At 37.6% G+C, this 15,208-nt stretch overlaps 2 protein-coding genes across 3 annotated transcripts; one reads left to right on the top strand and one right to left on the bottom strand.

Moving 5' to 3' along the window:
* Positions 1-359: 359 nt before the first annotated feature.
* LOC122017933 lies at positions 360-2,724 on the top strand. Of its 2 annotated transcripts, none has more exons than XM_042575654.1 (6): positions 360-574; positions 646-884; positions 980-1,282; positions 1,362-1,736; positions 1,827-2,032; positions 2,098-2,724. In XM_042575654.1, the coding sequence occupies exons 1-6, from the start codon at positions 390-392 to the stop codon at positions 2,344-2,346; spliced, it is 1,557 nt and encodes a 518-aa protein (XP_042431588.1). In that variant the 5' UTR covers positions 360-389; the 3' UTR covers positions 2,347-2,724. The 2 variants fall into 2 exon arrangements, with proteins under 2 accessions (XP_042431588.1, XP_042431587.1); XM_042575653.1 differs by having other exon boundaries at positions 640-884.
* A 7,421-nt stretch (positions 2,725-10,145) lies between these two features.
* LOC122014149 lies at positions 10,146-14,666 on the bottom strand. The gene is made up of 3 exons (XM_042570330.1): positions 14,564-14,666; positions 10,589-10,946; positions 10,146-10,390 (listed from the first exon to the last, which is right to left on the bottom strand). Exons 1-3 carry the CDS (start codon positions 14,664-14,666, stop codon positions 10,330-10,332), a joined length of 522 nt encoding a protein of 173 aa, XP_042426264.1. The 3' UTR covers positions 10,146-10,329.
* Between the last annotated feature and the right edge of the window lie 542 nt (positions 14,667-15,208).

Here is a 15,208-nt window from a genome sequence, read left to right as displayed (position 1 = left end):
GGTATACGTAACTTTATGATTCTACACACTCTTTGTTACATCATTCTCATTATTCTCTACTTCATTAGAAATTGACTTGAGCGTCGGATGATCAATACAGAGAACCACTTACCGACCTGGTACTAATTCCTCTTGTATTACAAGACCATGTGAGCCACGTCAACCTTCAAGTCATATCTCAATTTATCATCTTCTATATTTTTAGATAGAAACACGTATAATTATATAAGATTGTGCATTGATAACAAATTAAGTGAATGGATATAGATTAGAGAATTAAAATAAATATTATTTTTATAGGTCCTAATGATAAAGTTGAAATTTTACATGAACATTACCGTTAAAAATAATGTGATTCAATTCGAGTCATAAAGTCACCTGCCTCTTAGATGCATGCATATAACAGCAACCTCATCCTCCCAGTTCATGTTCGCAGTTGCAATGGACAAACCTGCATCAGTGTGATGTTTCTCCACCATGCCTCCACCTTCCTCACCCTCCTCCACTTCGTCTCCTTCCTCCTCGCCAAGCTCTTCATCCATCTCCTTGCCAAGCCCCCAAACCACCACCAAATGTGCATATTTTAATCAATCTCATTCTCTTTTTCTTGTTAATTCACATACTAATTAAATATGGCAGTTGCAGGTGCACTCATCTTGTTGCTGAAGAAGATGAACCAGCAATCCACGAATCCTACTCCCGAAACGAAGAGATCAATGCTTCCGACGCATTTAGCACTAGGGAAGAAAGCTTGTTCAACGAGCAGCATCGCCTCTTCAAAGAAGTTGATGATCATGAAAGCTTTATGGATCAAGAACCCCCGCTTGAATCCTCTCCAGTTGATCGTGAAGATCGTGGAGTGGAGTGCCATGGTGAAGTTAAAGGCACGCCTAGCTACATGGAACTATAGCTGCTACCTTAAGCAGAAATACAATCTTGAATGCTAACTAATTAATCTTCTAATTTTTTGTTTATAAAGATGCAAATGCTGTTGAAATTGGAGATTCTTTATTACATAAAGTGGCGGCAGTTCAGTTCGATAGCAAAAAATTTAAGCTCGAAGAAAAGACTTTTGGTGCTTCTCTTACAAGCGAATCCACTTCAAAGAGTTCCATGGAATGGAGAAGCTCTGCTATCTTCAGCGATTCAGTGACCGAGTGCCCCTTGTCGTCTTCCTCGCGCAGGAGTTCATCCCACTGGGAGAATTACACATTCTTCCGCAAGTACGATGAGGAGACGATGTTCTTCGATCGAATCTGCGCGCAGAAACTCACTGAAACAGGTAGCTAGCTAAGTTCGTACTCCAGTTTCTTCAGGTAGATGAACTGAATACGAATGCTTAGGACTCTGTAAATGCTCAGAAAAGTTTAGGTCCTTAAAGTGCCAACCGAGATCGATCTCGCAGAGAATAGTTCACAAACTAAACAAGGAGAAGAAGGGAAGTCGCCAAAGGCCTTATCAAGAGTTAGAGTGCGTTTACGTGCCTCAGATTTGCTTAGCTTGGGAAGCCCTCAGTTGGAACTACAACTACTTCAGGCAAAAGCACGCCCAAGGATCATCAGACAGTGATAAAAAATCCTGTTGCACTGAATGGATAGCTGAGCAATTCCAGCAGTTTCAGGTCCTCTTGCAACGATTCATCGAAAATGAGCCCTACGAGCGCGGTCGTAGGCCTGAAGTATTCGCTCGAACGAGGAACTTTTCGCCAAAATTTCTCCAAGTTCCTGAATTCAGAGGTACTAACTACAATTCAGCACTTGCAACTAATAGCTTTGTGTTCATAATTGCAAGTGCTAATTTTGTGTTTTTTTTCCTGGTTATCACAGATCCGGAAGCAGATGAATTAGGTAAAGAGGAAATGGTTTCGCCGGCCGAGCTCCTGGCAATTCTCGAAGACTCGATCCGAACCTTCATGATCTTCCTCAAGGCAGACAAGGAGACTCCTTGTCAAATGCTGAAGGCCCTTATCAGGAAGAAAACCAGTTCAGTGGATCCAAATCGACTTCATTTTCTCAAGAAAGCCAACAAGAAAGTGAGTCATTAGTCCTTTAATTTATTAACAATTGCTTGTATGATTCAATAAGTATATACTTTCAGAGCAAGATGACGCTTAAAGATATACTGAGGGCAAGAGGATGCTTGAAAAGGCAGAGGGTAATTAAGGGGAAACAAGTGATGGATGTCCTCATGGCCTTAATCGACATGAAGATTGTGTCCAGAGTTCTGAGGATGCCTGAGATCAGCCAAGAACAGCTGCAATGGTGTGAAGAGAAGATGAGCAAAGTGAAGGTGTGGAAAGGCAAAATCCAAAGAGATTCCTCCCCACTTTTCTTCCCTGTTCATTGACTCCCACGTCACGGCTGCACAATCTACTCTGCTTTTTAGTGACTAGATAAAGCCCACGAGGATATGCATTCCACCTTAACTCTTGTCACACAAAATCTGGGAATTGACAGCTCCAATTCACAGCCATGGCTGCATGTGAAGATCATGGAGGAGGGATAGAGGTCCATGCTAGTGCACAAGAAAGTTGATAGCTGTTGGTTTTCACAAAAGTGAAAGTGCATGTGTGTGAAGGAGGAAGGGTGGGGGTAGAGAGGAGCACAACTTTAGCTTTATTTTGCTTTACTAGTAGCGAATAGGGCGGCCATGGCCATTAAATTGTATATTGGAACATAAAAGTAGAGGAAGATGATGACATATATACTGGAATTCACAATATTACAGGATTATGGCACTAGTTATACTTTATTTAAAATATATCTTGTTGAATGGTCGTCGATCGGTTGCTGCTGATGTGAAGTGCATGTGTGTGCAACCTGATCACTAGCTTTTGCGTATTGCAAGGGAATTTTTTATTTTTCTTTTTGATTGAAATATTATCATAAGTGCTCCTTGAAGCGGAGAAAAAAACAAAGGTGTTTCCTTTGGAAAAAGATTTGTTTTAGTGTGTATTTAATTAGCCCAGCGGAATCAGTCCGGGGGGAGAGGGATTCTGTTAGTTTGATGGCAAATCCTTCATTTACGCCAGTTTTGAGGTGACGAAGAAGAATTAGTATGATTGGTATGCCGTGAATAGGGTGAAGGACAGTAAATGGGTGTTTAAATTTATTTGATAATATAAATTAATAGCGAGTCAAGCCTAAAATAAATATTAATATTTAAATTCAATTTAGTATTCTTTTTATTGAATTTGGTTCAAGTTTAATTTCAACTTAATTTATTTAGATGCTATTAAATTCTCAATTTAAATTTATTTAATTTTTTAAAATTTTTATGTCCAACCTTTTTAGGCTCACTTTTCACTAGAAGAAAAATACGTTGTAATGCACTGATGCTGAGATTCAAATATTAAATTTCTTAATTATCCGTTAAAAGACCTAATCATTGCATCATTGTCCTGGGAGCAATTTAACGATTCATTTATTTGGCAAAAGGATTCATTTATTTGGCAAAAGGATCCTGAGCGCCCCACACGACCGACATCACATTCATTTATAGAGGTAAATCAAGAAACTGAGTAGACCATCATATGAAAAAGAGTATTTCTTCCAGTTTCATCGAGAATCGACCCTTGCTTGATTTGATAATTCTACTATGTGGTGACCAATTCATCCAAGTTCGAGGGCAATATAGTGATTTTTTTTATAATCCAGATATTCAACTTTTCGAACCGATTAACCCTTAAGGTGATTGACCCGGGCCGATAGCGGTCGGCAACGGCGATCGTTAGCGGCACCTGGAGGTGGCTGCCTTTGGCAGTGCTCGACAGTGGCGGCCTCCATCGATGCCCAAAGGCAGCGATCGACGGAGGCGACCAGTGGCAGCGGCAGCCAGTGGCGGCGCTCGGAGGTGGCGACCGACAACCAGCAACGACCGACGATCGGCGACAGTTGGTGACTAGCGGTCGTGAACGATAGTCGACAACGGCTAGCCACCGGTAACGGAGGCAAAATCGACGCCAATGACCGGTTGGTGTGAAAGTAGAGTAGGGATATATTTGATATTTAAATATTATTTAAACAGTAGATTTATAATTCAGATTACAAAACTTTATTACCTTTTATAATCCAGATTATATTACACTACAGTTTTAAAACTGTATCAAGCCTTCAGGGCGTAGCACAGACAGTGAGCGCATGACATCTCTGGCGTAATAGTCAGAGGTCGATTCTCAGGAAATGAGGATTTGAAGTTTACCTCACCATGCGCAAATCCCACCATGTGCCTTAAAACCATATCAAATAAAATAATTAATATTATAATATAATTATAATTACATTATTAGACAAAATTTTCAAAACCACCTCTTGCCTGGATAGTCATAGGCCCACACAAATCATAATGAACCAATTCCAACACTTCTTTGGCTCTATACCCCTTTGCCTTAAAAGGTCTCTTGGTCATTTTTCCTTTCAAGCAAGATTCGCAGGTTGGAAATTTTTCCACTACCAATGAACCCAAAGGTCCATCAGCTATTAACTTTTGAATCCTACTCAAGTTAATATGACCCAACCTTAGATGCCAAAGATATATTTGGTTCATTTTCGAAGGTTGCTTTCTCTTATTAGAATTAGAAGATGTGTTATTAATTTCCATTTGTTGTCTCATGGGAGTTATTGGATTAAGAGTGTACAAATTGTCAACCAACGTACCAGAACAGATAACCATCCTATTTTTCTTGACAACTACTTTGTCATCAAAAGAAACAGAATATTCATCCATAAATAATTTATAAACTGAAATCAAGTTCTTTCTAAAACATGGTGCGTAAAGATAATTTCTCAAAATCAATGTTTTATTTCTATCAAAAGATAAATAAACATCTCCCACTGCAACAGTCGCCACTCTCATAGCATTGCTCATGTAGACGGTGATTTTTCCTTCATGTAGTTGTCGAGTTTCTTGAAACCCCTACAATAATTGTAGACATGATCAATGGCTCCCGTATCTACATACCAGGTACTGGTAGATAACACCGCTAAACATGTTTCAATAACTAATGAATGAGATATACCTTTATTGTTCTCCTTTCTGCGAAGACAGTCCACCTTCCAATGTCCAGACTGCTTGCATGTGAAGTACTTGCCCTTCGGCTTCTTCACACCTGCTTGCGGTCTAGTCCCTTGAGGTCGAATCACTTTCTTTGCCGAACCAACTTGTTTCTTCTTCTTTTTTCCGCCTTTCGGCTTAGAAGCAGAAACATTTTCAGCGATGTGAATTTGAGAACTTTGACGAAATAACACTTCTATCGCTTGGAGTTCTGTCAGAAGTTCCGCCAATGAATATGTCCTTTTGTTCATGTTATAGTTTAGGCAGAACTGCTTAAAACTCTTGGGTAGCGTTTAGAGAATGATATCGACCTGAATTTCCCCATTGATTTTAGCTCTAAGGATTTGTATCTCGTTCAAGTGAGTCATCATTTTGAGGATATGATCCCTCATGGGTGTCCCATCAGTCATGGTGGTTGTCATCAAGTTTCTCATAGCCTCCTGCCTGGCAGCCCGATTCTGGTGTCCGAAGAGTTCTTTGAGATTGTACATCATGTCATAGGCAGTAGGCATGACCTGATGCTGATGTTGCAACACATTTGACATAGAAGCCAAAATGTAACATCGCGCCATCTCATCTACCTTGACCCATTTCCTTTGTCTGTCAATTTCCTCTTCACTAGAATCGCTATTAGGCACATTAGGACAAACATCAAAAAGTACGAACTTGTATCCTTCAGCAGTTAAGACAATGTCCAAGTTTCGTTTCCAATCAATATAATTGGGACCAGTAAGTTTGTTTTCTTTTAAAATAACATCAAGAGGATTGAAAATCATTTTGAAATCCTGAGAATTACAAAATAAAATATTTGGTCAAAACTTTAGAATTTAAAATAATATTGATTCATCGAACAATATAATTTAAATTCATCAATACCTCAAAACACCGTGAATTTCGTATGCCATGATAGTTAGACGTATACTAATTCAAACATTTGTAAGAGGAGGTTTTACCCATTAATTTTATTATCTTGTCAACCTAACTTTATAACAAATAAAATTAATAGTTGGTTTATCTTCGATTACACAAATAATAGCAATGACTTCGATGGGAAGGATATCATTACTTGATACTTAGTCCATTAATTAGAATTGTGCCCCTTTAGATGGAGAAGATCACACAAATCTAAATAATTTCCTATAATCATCCATAGAGGAAGTTTGATCTAGTGATCCGCAAGCAAACTCATCCGATATGGAGGAAGACACTTAAAGCCAACATGCAAGTTTGTATGCATCACTTATAAACCAGTAATGGAGACCGTGGAATTTATTTAAATAATTCCTCTCCCACTTAGTTATTTAAAATCGAGGAAATTTAACATGCACACACATCACACATGCACACATGCACATAAGCACACAAACACAACATATAAAGGCAATAAATATGAAAATAAATTTCCAACTATTATGCCCTCATCCATTGTTGTCCTCCGTATGCCACCAACCCTAGCCATCGCCTACCCTAGCCAGGTGGGGAGGAGAAAACCCAGCTGCCGGCCTTAGGGTTTATGTCGTCGCATCTATCTTGCTTCCTTCTTCGCTGTGCCTCCGGTCCTCAAGGTAGCACCACACATAGCAAACCACAACAACACAAAATAAAAAATTACATTTATCGATCCTATATTCCACGAAGGAATGTACATGTAATATAGATCAAACAAAATGTAAAATAAACTAATATAGCTCCGGCTGTATTTAATAATTACAATCATACACACACAAAATACCCTTGACATGTCTGAGGGTTCAAATCACATACAAACACAATAGGCCATAATAGTTGGAACTAGGATACCTGTAACCACAGAGTTAATCTATTTTGCATATCCTACTATTATCTTGCCTAAATTATATTTGAACAGTGCATAATTTAACTGAAAACCAATCACATGGAACCAGAAAACTCACTCTGATACCAATTGTTGGCGTTGAAAATTCTGTTTTGTATAAATCCCCTGTACAAAAATTTGTACAAGCACAGAACTTTTCCTAGCAATCCACATGCTCGATCAGACATGTCACTACAACAAAAATAACTTTTCGCAGCGCGCAAATTCGCTTTCCGCAGCACGCATTGCACGCTGCACAATTAAAAGCTGTTAAAAGTCCTAAATTATTGACAGCGTGCTTTGCGCGCTGCGGATAATACTTTCCGCGGCGTGCTTTGCACGCTGCGTATAATACTTTCCGAGCGTGCTTTGCACGCTGTGGATAATACTTTCCGCGGCGTGCTTTGCGCGCTGCGGATAATACTTTCCGCGACGTGCTTTGCGCGCTGCGGATAACATTATCCGCAGCGCGCAAAGCACGCCGCGGAAAGTATTTTTATGCGCTAAGAATAATAATCTACAGCTTATAAATGTACGTTGTTGATAGTCTTAACTATATTAAAAAAATATTAAATTGATGAAAATAATAAACCAAAATTTTACAACAAATTTAGTACAAATAAATCCATAAAATTAACAAAAGTCATAGTTTTTCATTATAATAAAAAAAAATTTAAAGATCTTAAACAAGATACGAAATCTCTATCAAACTAGTTATTACATAACAATAATTAAACTTACAATCCACAAATTAGTATATTATGTATCAATCACACAATACTATAAATTTCAATAACCATGCAACCGTGCTTCCTATTGCATTATCAAGAAACTGCATTTTATCATTTGATTGAATTAGGTCCACTTTTTCCACCAAAACTTTATCAACCTAAACTTTTCAACATGATCCACCAAGAATAACATGATGCACTTTTGTGTTTGGATCTGTGGATGCAATTCGACCTTCTGCAACAACTAATTCATCAGTAGACCAATGAAGCAGCTTACATTTAGTATTAGCACAGATATCTCCACGACTCACATTTCTCAAATTTGACTGTAAATAAACAATACAAAGTTATTAATTCAATCATATATATTTTTGTAACAATTTTGTGATTCAGAAATACATAATTTTATGATAATCACCTGAAAAACATAACCAAAATCATCACTTTTTTTGGCACCAATATTGATATCTCTATTGCTACCAATTTCATTCCCAATACCGCTACAAATGTCACCACTAGCAATCTAATTTTACAACCAAATCGTGTCAAGCAATGTCATCATGATAATTTAAAAGCATTTAAGTGTACATATCAAACTTATTATATATATATTGTTTACTTACTAACCTGTTCTGGATGATTTTGTTGTCTCATACTTTGTAAAAATATAGACCTCATTTTTTGCATTTCTAGTTGATTTTGTTGCCTCATTTCTTGCATTTGTTGTTGAACATTTTGTACTATAGTTTGAAGTTGTTAAACCGTTCCATTTTGTTGCACATAAGCTCCAACTTTCGATGGTGTTACTCCAAAGCTCATTCCATGCACTCTACCCCGAGCTTCTTTGCCAAACACAATGCTAATTGTATCATCAACAATATTAGTTGTGTTTTGAGATTCGGGTAGACATTCTAATATTTTTTCTGTAACAAAAAAAACTTTCAATATATTATCATTAATATAATAGATGATTATACTGAACATCAACAAATAATATATGTCAATGAAATCAACATATAATAAAGAAATCAACTCATGTGAAAATTCTGCAGTAGAATACAGAAATGCACAGCATATGTCCTTTTTAGATTGTGCTGGTTCAGATGGTGGCTGAACTTCAGCAGGACCAGCAGATTTAGGAACCTTGTAATCTTTAAATTTCTCAATATCTCCCTCTTCCTCCACAGTTATAGCAATGGTTTGATGACAGATTATTCAAAATTCATAACAAATAAAAGTAATATCTTGTATCAAAATAAAATATAATAAGAATCAGAGAATATTTATAATGCAAATTGTGAAGGTACTCAGGCCACTTGAATGAGATGGCAACAATACTTCATGCACCTCATATATTCAAACAACACATCCTCATTACAGTTTACAGGCAGTTCACCAAAAATCTATTAAAACTGAACCAATCACTATAGCTTAAAGGGATCAGCCGAACATAATTCATAATATAGTGAAGGTTTTTCTAACTAAGCAAGTTATGCAGGAGGAGTTTTTATTTTATTCAAAAACTTCATTATCATCTGAAAAAAAAATTTAAGAACTCAATCAACATCAATAATGAAAGATGTTTAAACTCCTAGTGGCTGTGGAAAGCAAATAATATAAAAAAAGATTCGGGAATTTGGTAAATTGGTGATATTTGAGAACTATCAGTTAGAGGACAATGCTCTTTTCCTGCATGATCCAATTGTGATGCAACAGGTATATGACAGCCTTAGCAACTTCACCTAGAGATCTAATATGCTTCTTGTGATTTTGATCCAATCTAGCTAACCTCTCCAATGATCCAATCAAGTAAATGAACTTGAGCAAACATGCATGGACAATATGAAATTAGTTGTTACTGGTTTAACAATATTCAAGTTGCAACAATGACACATGCAGACTTTGGTGAATCATGAGATCACACGCTCAAAAACAAAAAAGTGATCTCTAAATGAATTATTAGTAAGAGTATTCAACATATCCACAACATATCCTGATATCCACAATGTTTATTAAGATTCAGTACAAAAATAACAATAAAGACATCCATCACAGGCCCAAGGGTTTCTTAATTCAACAAAACCAACAACATATAAGTGCTGAAAGTAGTAACAGGAACAAGTTTCACAAAATCAAGACAAAAGATGAATAGGAAATTTCCCTCCAAAGCTAATGAAAATTAAATCCTCATGAACTAAAAGGAAGAGCATGAGACTGGTATTGGGTGGGTAAAAGATGAATGCATATGTAATTACCTCACCAACTTTTATCTCTTTGGACCCATCTCCATGTATTATCTTGGCAAGATATCCTTCTTCCATACACTCCATTTCCACTGTAGCCTTGTCAGTTTCCAGCAAATATGGAACCCTCGCTTGAAATTACTTTAGCAATACTTGCAAATATAGTCATGATGCAAAGCAGAGTGGACTCCAAGCAGCAAAATCTTTGATGACTCCAAATTCAGATTTTAATATGCTTGAATGTAATTTGAAGGCAAGTGCACAAGTTGTTGAAGTGTCCTACCAGAAATTAATAATCATTGACCACAACCTAATATAAAACTAATTACATCTGATGTGAAAAATATAAAGAAGATGTTCATTATATAACTTAGATGACCACAATCTAATATAAAACTAATTAATTACATCTGATGTGAAAAATATAAAGATGTTCACTATATAACTTAGAATTGAGAAGTGGTCACCGTTATATATGTATCCTTTTGCCTATAAATATACCACAAGCCATATAACTCCATTCGCATTTCCTATAAGCAGAATCAGAATCAGAAGCAGAAGCAAAGCAGAGCATGGCGTAGCAGCTTGCAAAAATCATTTCTAAAATGAGCATTTAAGTGTTCATACTTTGTAAGTATACAACAATCAAAGCCGAACACAGTTCATAAAAGTGAAAGAGTCGAGCAGTGCCACCCAAATAAGTTTAGGGACTTAGAGATTAGGGTTACCTTTGGCTTTGAGCTTTTGGCTTGATGTAGAGTGTGGAGTGGTTAACAAAGGGCTTGCTTACTCTTGCTGTGGTCCTATGATACGGAGAGATGGAAGGAAGTCTTGTAGCAGACGACGGCGAGTGCGGAGAGGCAGAGTGGAGTCGTGCGGCCGGCAATGGTCGGTGCAGAGAGGTGGAGAGGATCCCTACGGCTGGTGGCGGTGAGTTCCGAGAGGTAGAGAGGAGTCCGGCAACGGCGACGGCGACGGTAGTGAAGAGAGGCAGAGAGCTATTACGGAGAGGCAAGGAGTTGTTGCGGCAATGGGTTCGGGCGGCGAAGGCTTCGGGCAGCGAAGGCTTAACATAACCTAAGCGTTCTTTAATTAATTAGCCATGTTTTATTATTTAACAGGATCTTTAATTTTTTTTTTTTAATTAACTTTAATTTTTTTCTTACTTGATTTTTTTAAACCAAGTGGCGTTTTCGTTTCATTATGTATTTTTTTTAATTTAATTTTGTTTACGTTCTATTATAATCATGTTTTTTTATTTAATTTTGTTTAACATAATTTTATTTTATTATTACTTTTTTTTATTATTTCTAAACTAATCGCAGCATATATGTTGCATGTTATTGATAATAAATAAAAGTATTTGCAGCATGCCTATTCTTGTACGCTATTATTGTTACTAAATATTTATAGTATTAACGGCATACTTTTAATGTGCGCCGTTAATATTTAGACCTAAATTTTTTTCTTATTCAAGTTTATACTATTAACGGCGCGCATCAACATGCACGCCATTAATAATACTATTAACAGCGTGCGTTTAATGTGTGCTGTTAATAGCAAACTGCGAAAAGCTATTTTTGTTATAGTGTGTGTTTGATCAATCAAGCAAGTTCTTGATTAATCAAAGCACACCTTGATCGAAGCACAAGATCGCTGGCCTCTTGTGTTGGTATTTAAAATCGATATCTAAAATCGACATAAAGAAAACAAAACCAATTATACAGCGAAATTAAAGAACTAGTTGTACCTTTCTTCGTAGCTAAATACCTCTTGATCTTCTGCCGTATTCCTCTCCTCTTCTTGGACGTCGTGTGGACGACGATCTACCAAGACAACACCACCCTCTTTCCTTCTATTCCAAAACCACCGGCCACAAAAGAGTCGCTCGGATGAGACACCTTCTAATCTTCTTCCCTTTCTTCAAGCCGCCGCCACAAGTGGATGGGAAGGGGCGCCGACCACCAAGGGAGAAGGGGCCGCCGGCCACCAAGGGAGAAGGGGGGGAGGTGCCAGCCACCAAGGAGGAGGAGGGGATAAGGGCGTCGGCCCTAAGCAAGGAGGAGGAGAGGGAAAGGGGGGAGGAGAATAGGTTTGTGCCTCTGGCCCTAGGAGGAGGAGAGGGGGTGGCAACCACAAGAAGAGAAGGGATTGTGGAGAATAAGAAAGTTAACTTTTATGAGCCACATCCTACTCCTTTTTATAGACTAGTCGTCGGTTACAAGGAAATAAAAATTAACAAAATTTTGTTTAGAAAAAATCTAAACAAATTATGTTAAACCAAACCAATTTAAGTTAAACTAAACCAAGTTAAGTTAAACCAAACAAAGTTAAGTTAAACTAAACCAAGTTAAGTTACACCAAACCAAGTTAAATTAAACCAAACCCGGTTAAGGAATGGTGGATGCAAGGCTTTATATAGAGGCTACAATAAGGACCTAGAGGAGGAATTGGTTTTAGCCTCCTGATGGACTTGAGCTTCCTGTATTCGACCCGAACACCCAACTCAAGTTCATCAATAATAACGCATACCACTAAAGGGTCATTATTGTACTACCGCACCAATCCCATATTACAATATGGGCTCCTACTTATTATGAGTGTGTTAATCTCCCTGTGTTTAAGATATCGTATGTCCGTTAATTAAATGAGTTACTGACAACTCACTTAATTAACATCTGGCTCCAAGAGTAGTACCACTCAACTTTATTATCATGTCGGACTAAGTCCACCTGAGGGTTTACATGATAATACTTATGAGCACCTCAAGGGGACATTATCAACCTAAATAAATAGGACACAGTTTCCCTTTATAATCAACAACATACCATATAAATGGTACTATCTCCCAACTTATCGAGCCTATTGATTTAACGAATAAATCTCACCCATTGATAAGTTAAAGAAATAAATACTAAGTATATGTATTTATTATTATATTGAGATTAAGATTATGCACACCCATAATAATAGATGTTCTGTTCTTTTATGCAGTCAGTATAAATCGAACAACCTCAAATGGTCCTGCTCAATACACACATAGTGTACTAGTGTAATTTTATACTCAAGACAAACTAATACCAAGTTACACTACAACCGTTCCAATAGTTTGTCCCTACCCATCTTGGTTGTGAGCTACTATTTATGATTTATAAGGAACTGATAACATGATCTTCTGTGTTGCACCACACACCATGTTATCTACAATATAAATTAAATGGACAACTGCATCAACATATATATAAATATAAAATACAGATATTTGACCAAAGTGATTCTCATTTCAAAATATCTCAAAACCATATGTTCATACAAAAACTAGGCTTATAGTATACATCCCAACAAAAGGAATAGAGCAGGATTAACGTTATTATAATTATAAAAATAAAAAATCTCTTAGTATTATTGTTCAAATCTAGTACAAGATTATGACATTTCATAGTATAATCTCTTATGACATAGACAACAATAATAATAAAATATTATGAATATTTCTCTTCAAGATGCATAATAAATTAGTCATGCTTGTGATTTTATTGGCTAGGAAGAGCAAAGTTTTCTATATCATCCAATAAAAAAATGAAGTTCTCTAGTGTTTTTAAGTATCCTAGATGATTTTATATAGTAAGCTAGCAAAGTAGTTATCCGTGGTATTGTTAGTACCCCGTAGTTATTTTGATGTGGTAAATCAAGTTCAGTTAGGTCCTATTATATTTGATCCTTGTGTCTAAGTATACAGGAGCTTAGGAATACAATAAGTCGAGCGGAAGACATAACTATCGAGAAAGATGGTATGGGAAAGGAGTCGACGGGCTTTGTTCATCCGAGGGACGAAATATTACGGAAGAGTACACCGGTGGACGAGAAGAACATGTGTGACTTTTGAGAGATGAGAAGCTAGGAAGGAAGCCTGCTAGATGAAAAGGTCGGAGTTGGGTTCGAGTGAGCTCAACTCCGGTTAGTTGGAGAATCACCTACACGAAGCGATCAACTTTGAACATAGTTACCCTATGGAAGGCGCTTTCCATGGCTAGAAGATGCCTTTGATGAATACTACTATAAAATACAGTGTCCAAATAAAAATTAAATAATAATATTATTTGAGAAATAGTCTTATTGGAATTTTTAGGAATTTTTAGAAATTTTTTGGGATTTAATCAGATCTCGTACGACGTATTTAGAGGGGATGCACTTATGAGCTCGAGAAAAAAAAAATAAAAACCGGTTTGGATTATCACTTAAATGTGAGTTGATTAATTTGATTAACGTATAGTTGGATTAATCAAAACCTAAGTTCATAAATCTTGCCCTAATCCCATTCCCAATCAAAAACGGCGCCGAACCCCTCTCCCTCTCGCGCCAACTCCTCTTTCTCCCTCTATTTGGCACCATCGACGCCGATGACCTCTCATCGCTGATGCCGATCCGCTCTCTTCAGTCATGAGTGAGAAGTTGCCCTTCCCGAGCTTCCTCGCGCCGTCACAGGACCCGATTCCGGCCTTCCCTCTGCCCTAGCTTCGATCTGTCGATTTTCCCTTCTCCCCAGCCGTCGTTGCCCACACGTCTCCGAAGATATAGTGCCACTAGAACGCGACAGAACTCCCTCCGAGCAGAAGCCCTTTCGATTCTCCATCTCCAGATCACCGACGCATCACCTCCAGCGTTATGCTATTTGCCACAGACTTTCCTGTGAGCCGGATGACCTTTCTTGGTGTCGAGCCCAACAACCAGCTCATGGCCACTATTGTAGTATGATCCTCTACAATCGTTTTGGTTGGCAGCCAAACCACCATCGTCATCAATCATTGCTTCAATTGATGAGTCACTGCCACGAGGCCTCAGTCGCTTGTCATACTGCGGTGCCGCCAGAGAAGAAGTTGTGATCCGCTTATAGGGTATTGATCACTCGATGGGAAGAGATAAAAGGGGAGTTGTTTAGAGACCCACGACTGCACTGTAGCTCCGGCCATGAATCCCTAGTAGTGAGCTTCTCCGGCTGAGTCAACATCAAAGTCTTTGGATTTGGGTAAGTTTGGGAGATGGATTATGCATAGATCTAATGCAATTTGATTATGGTAGAATTATGGATATCTATTCCAATGTGGTTGTGATGATTTATGAATTAGGGTTAATTGAGGATTAAACCTAATCTAATGAGAAGAATGAGATTAGAGAGTCCTAAACATTTATTCAGAGATAAGTGAAGATGTGATCTAATTGGTTTAGAGGATTGTATTTAGCTATTTGATTTATGTGAAGATAGCTAAATTTTATATGTTGATGTAGGGCTCTGACTATGGCAAGCATTGCAATGTGGGAGTCTCTTGGTGCGGACTGCGTATAAATGC

Source organism: Zingiber officinale, chromosome 8B (assembly GCF_018446385.1).
Source record: "Zingiber officinale cultivar Zhangliang chromosome 8B, Zo_v1.1, whole genome shotgun sequence".
NCBI classification, from domain to species: Eukaryota; Viridiplantae; Streptophyta; class Magnoliopsida; order Zingiberales; family Zingiberaceae; genus Zingiber; species Zingiber officinale.
This window is presented reverse-complemented; position numbering and strand designations above follow the sequence as displayed.

Bases quoted from the DNA above. Each gene is read 5' to 3' on its own strand.
- LOC122017933 (XM_042575653.1), top strand. From the start codon at position 390: ATGCATGCATATAACAGCAACCTCATCCTCCCAGTTCATGTTCGCAGT. The intron at 885-979 runs GCACGCCTAGCT...TTGTTTATAAAG, and splicing joins GTGCCATGGTGAAGTTAAAG to ATGCAAATGCTGTTGAAATT. The intron at 1,737-1,826 runs GTACTAACTACA...TGGTTATCACAG, and splicing joins CCAAGTTCCTGAATTCAGAG to ATCCGGAAGCAGATGAATTA.
- LOC122014149 (XM_042570330.1), bottom strand. From the start codon at position 14,666: ATGATTGATGACGATGGTGGTTTGGCTGCCAACCAAAACGATTGTAGA. The intron at 10,947-14,563 runs GTCATCCGGCTC...AATTAATTAAAG, and splicing joins TGGGCTCGACACCAAGAAAG to AACGCTTAGGTTATGTTAAG. The intron at 10,391-10,588 runs GTAACCCTAATC...TTCTGCTTATAG, and splicing joins CCAAAAGCTCAAAGCCAAAG to GAAATGCGAATGGAGTTATA.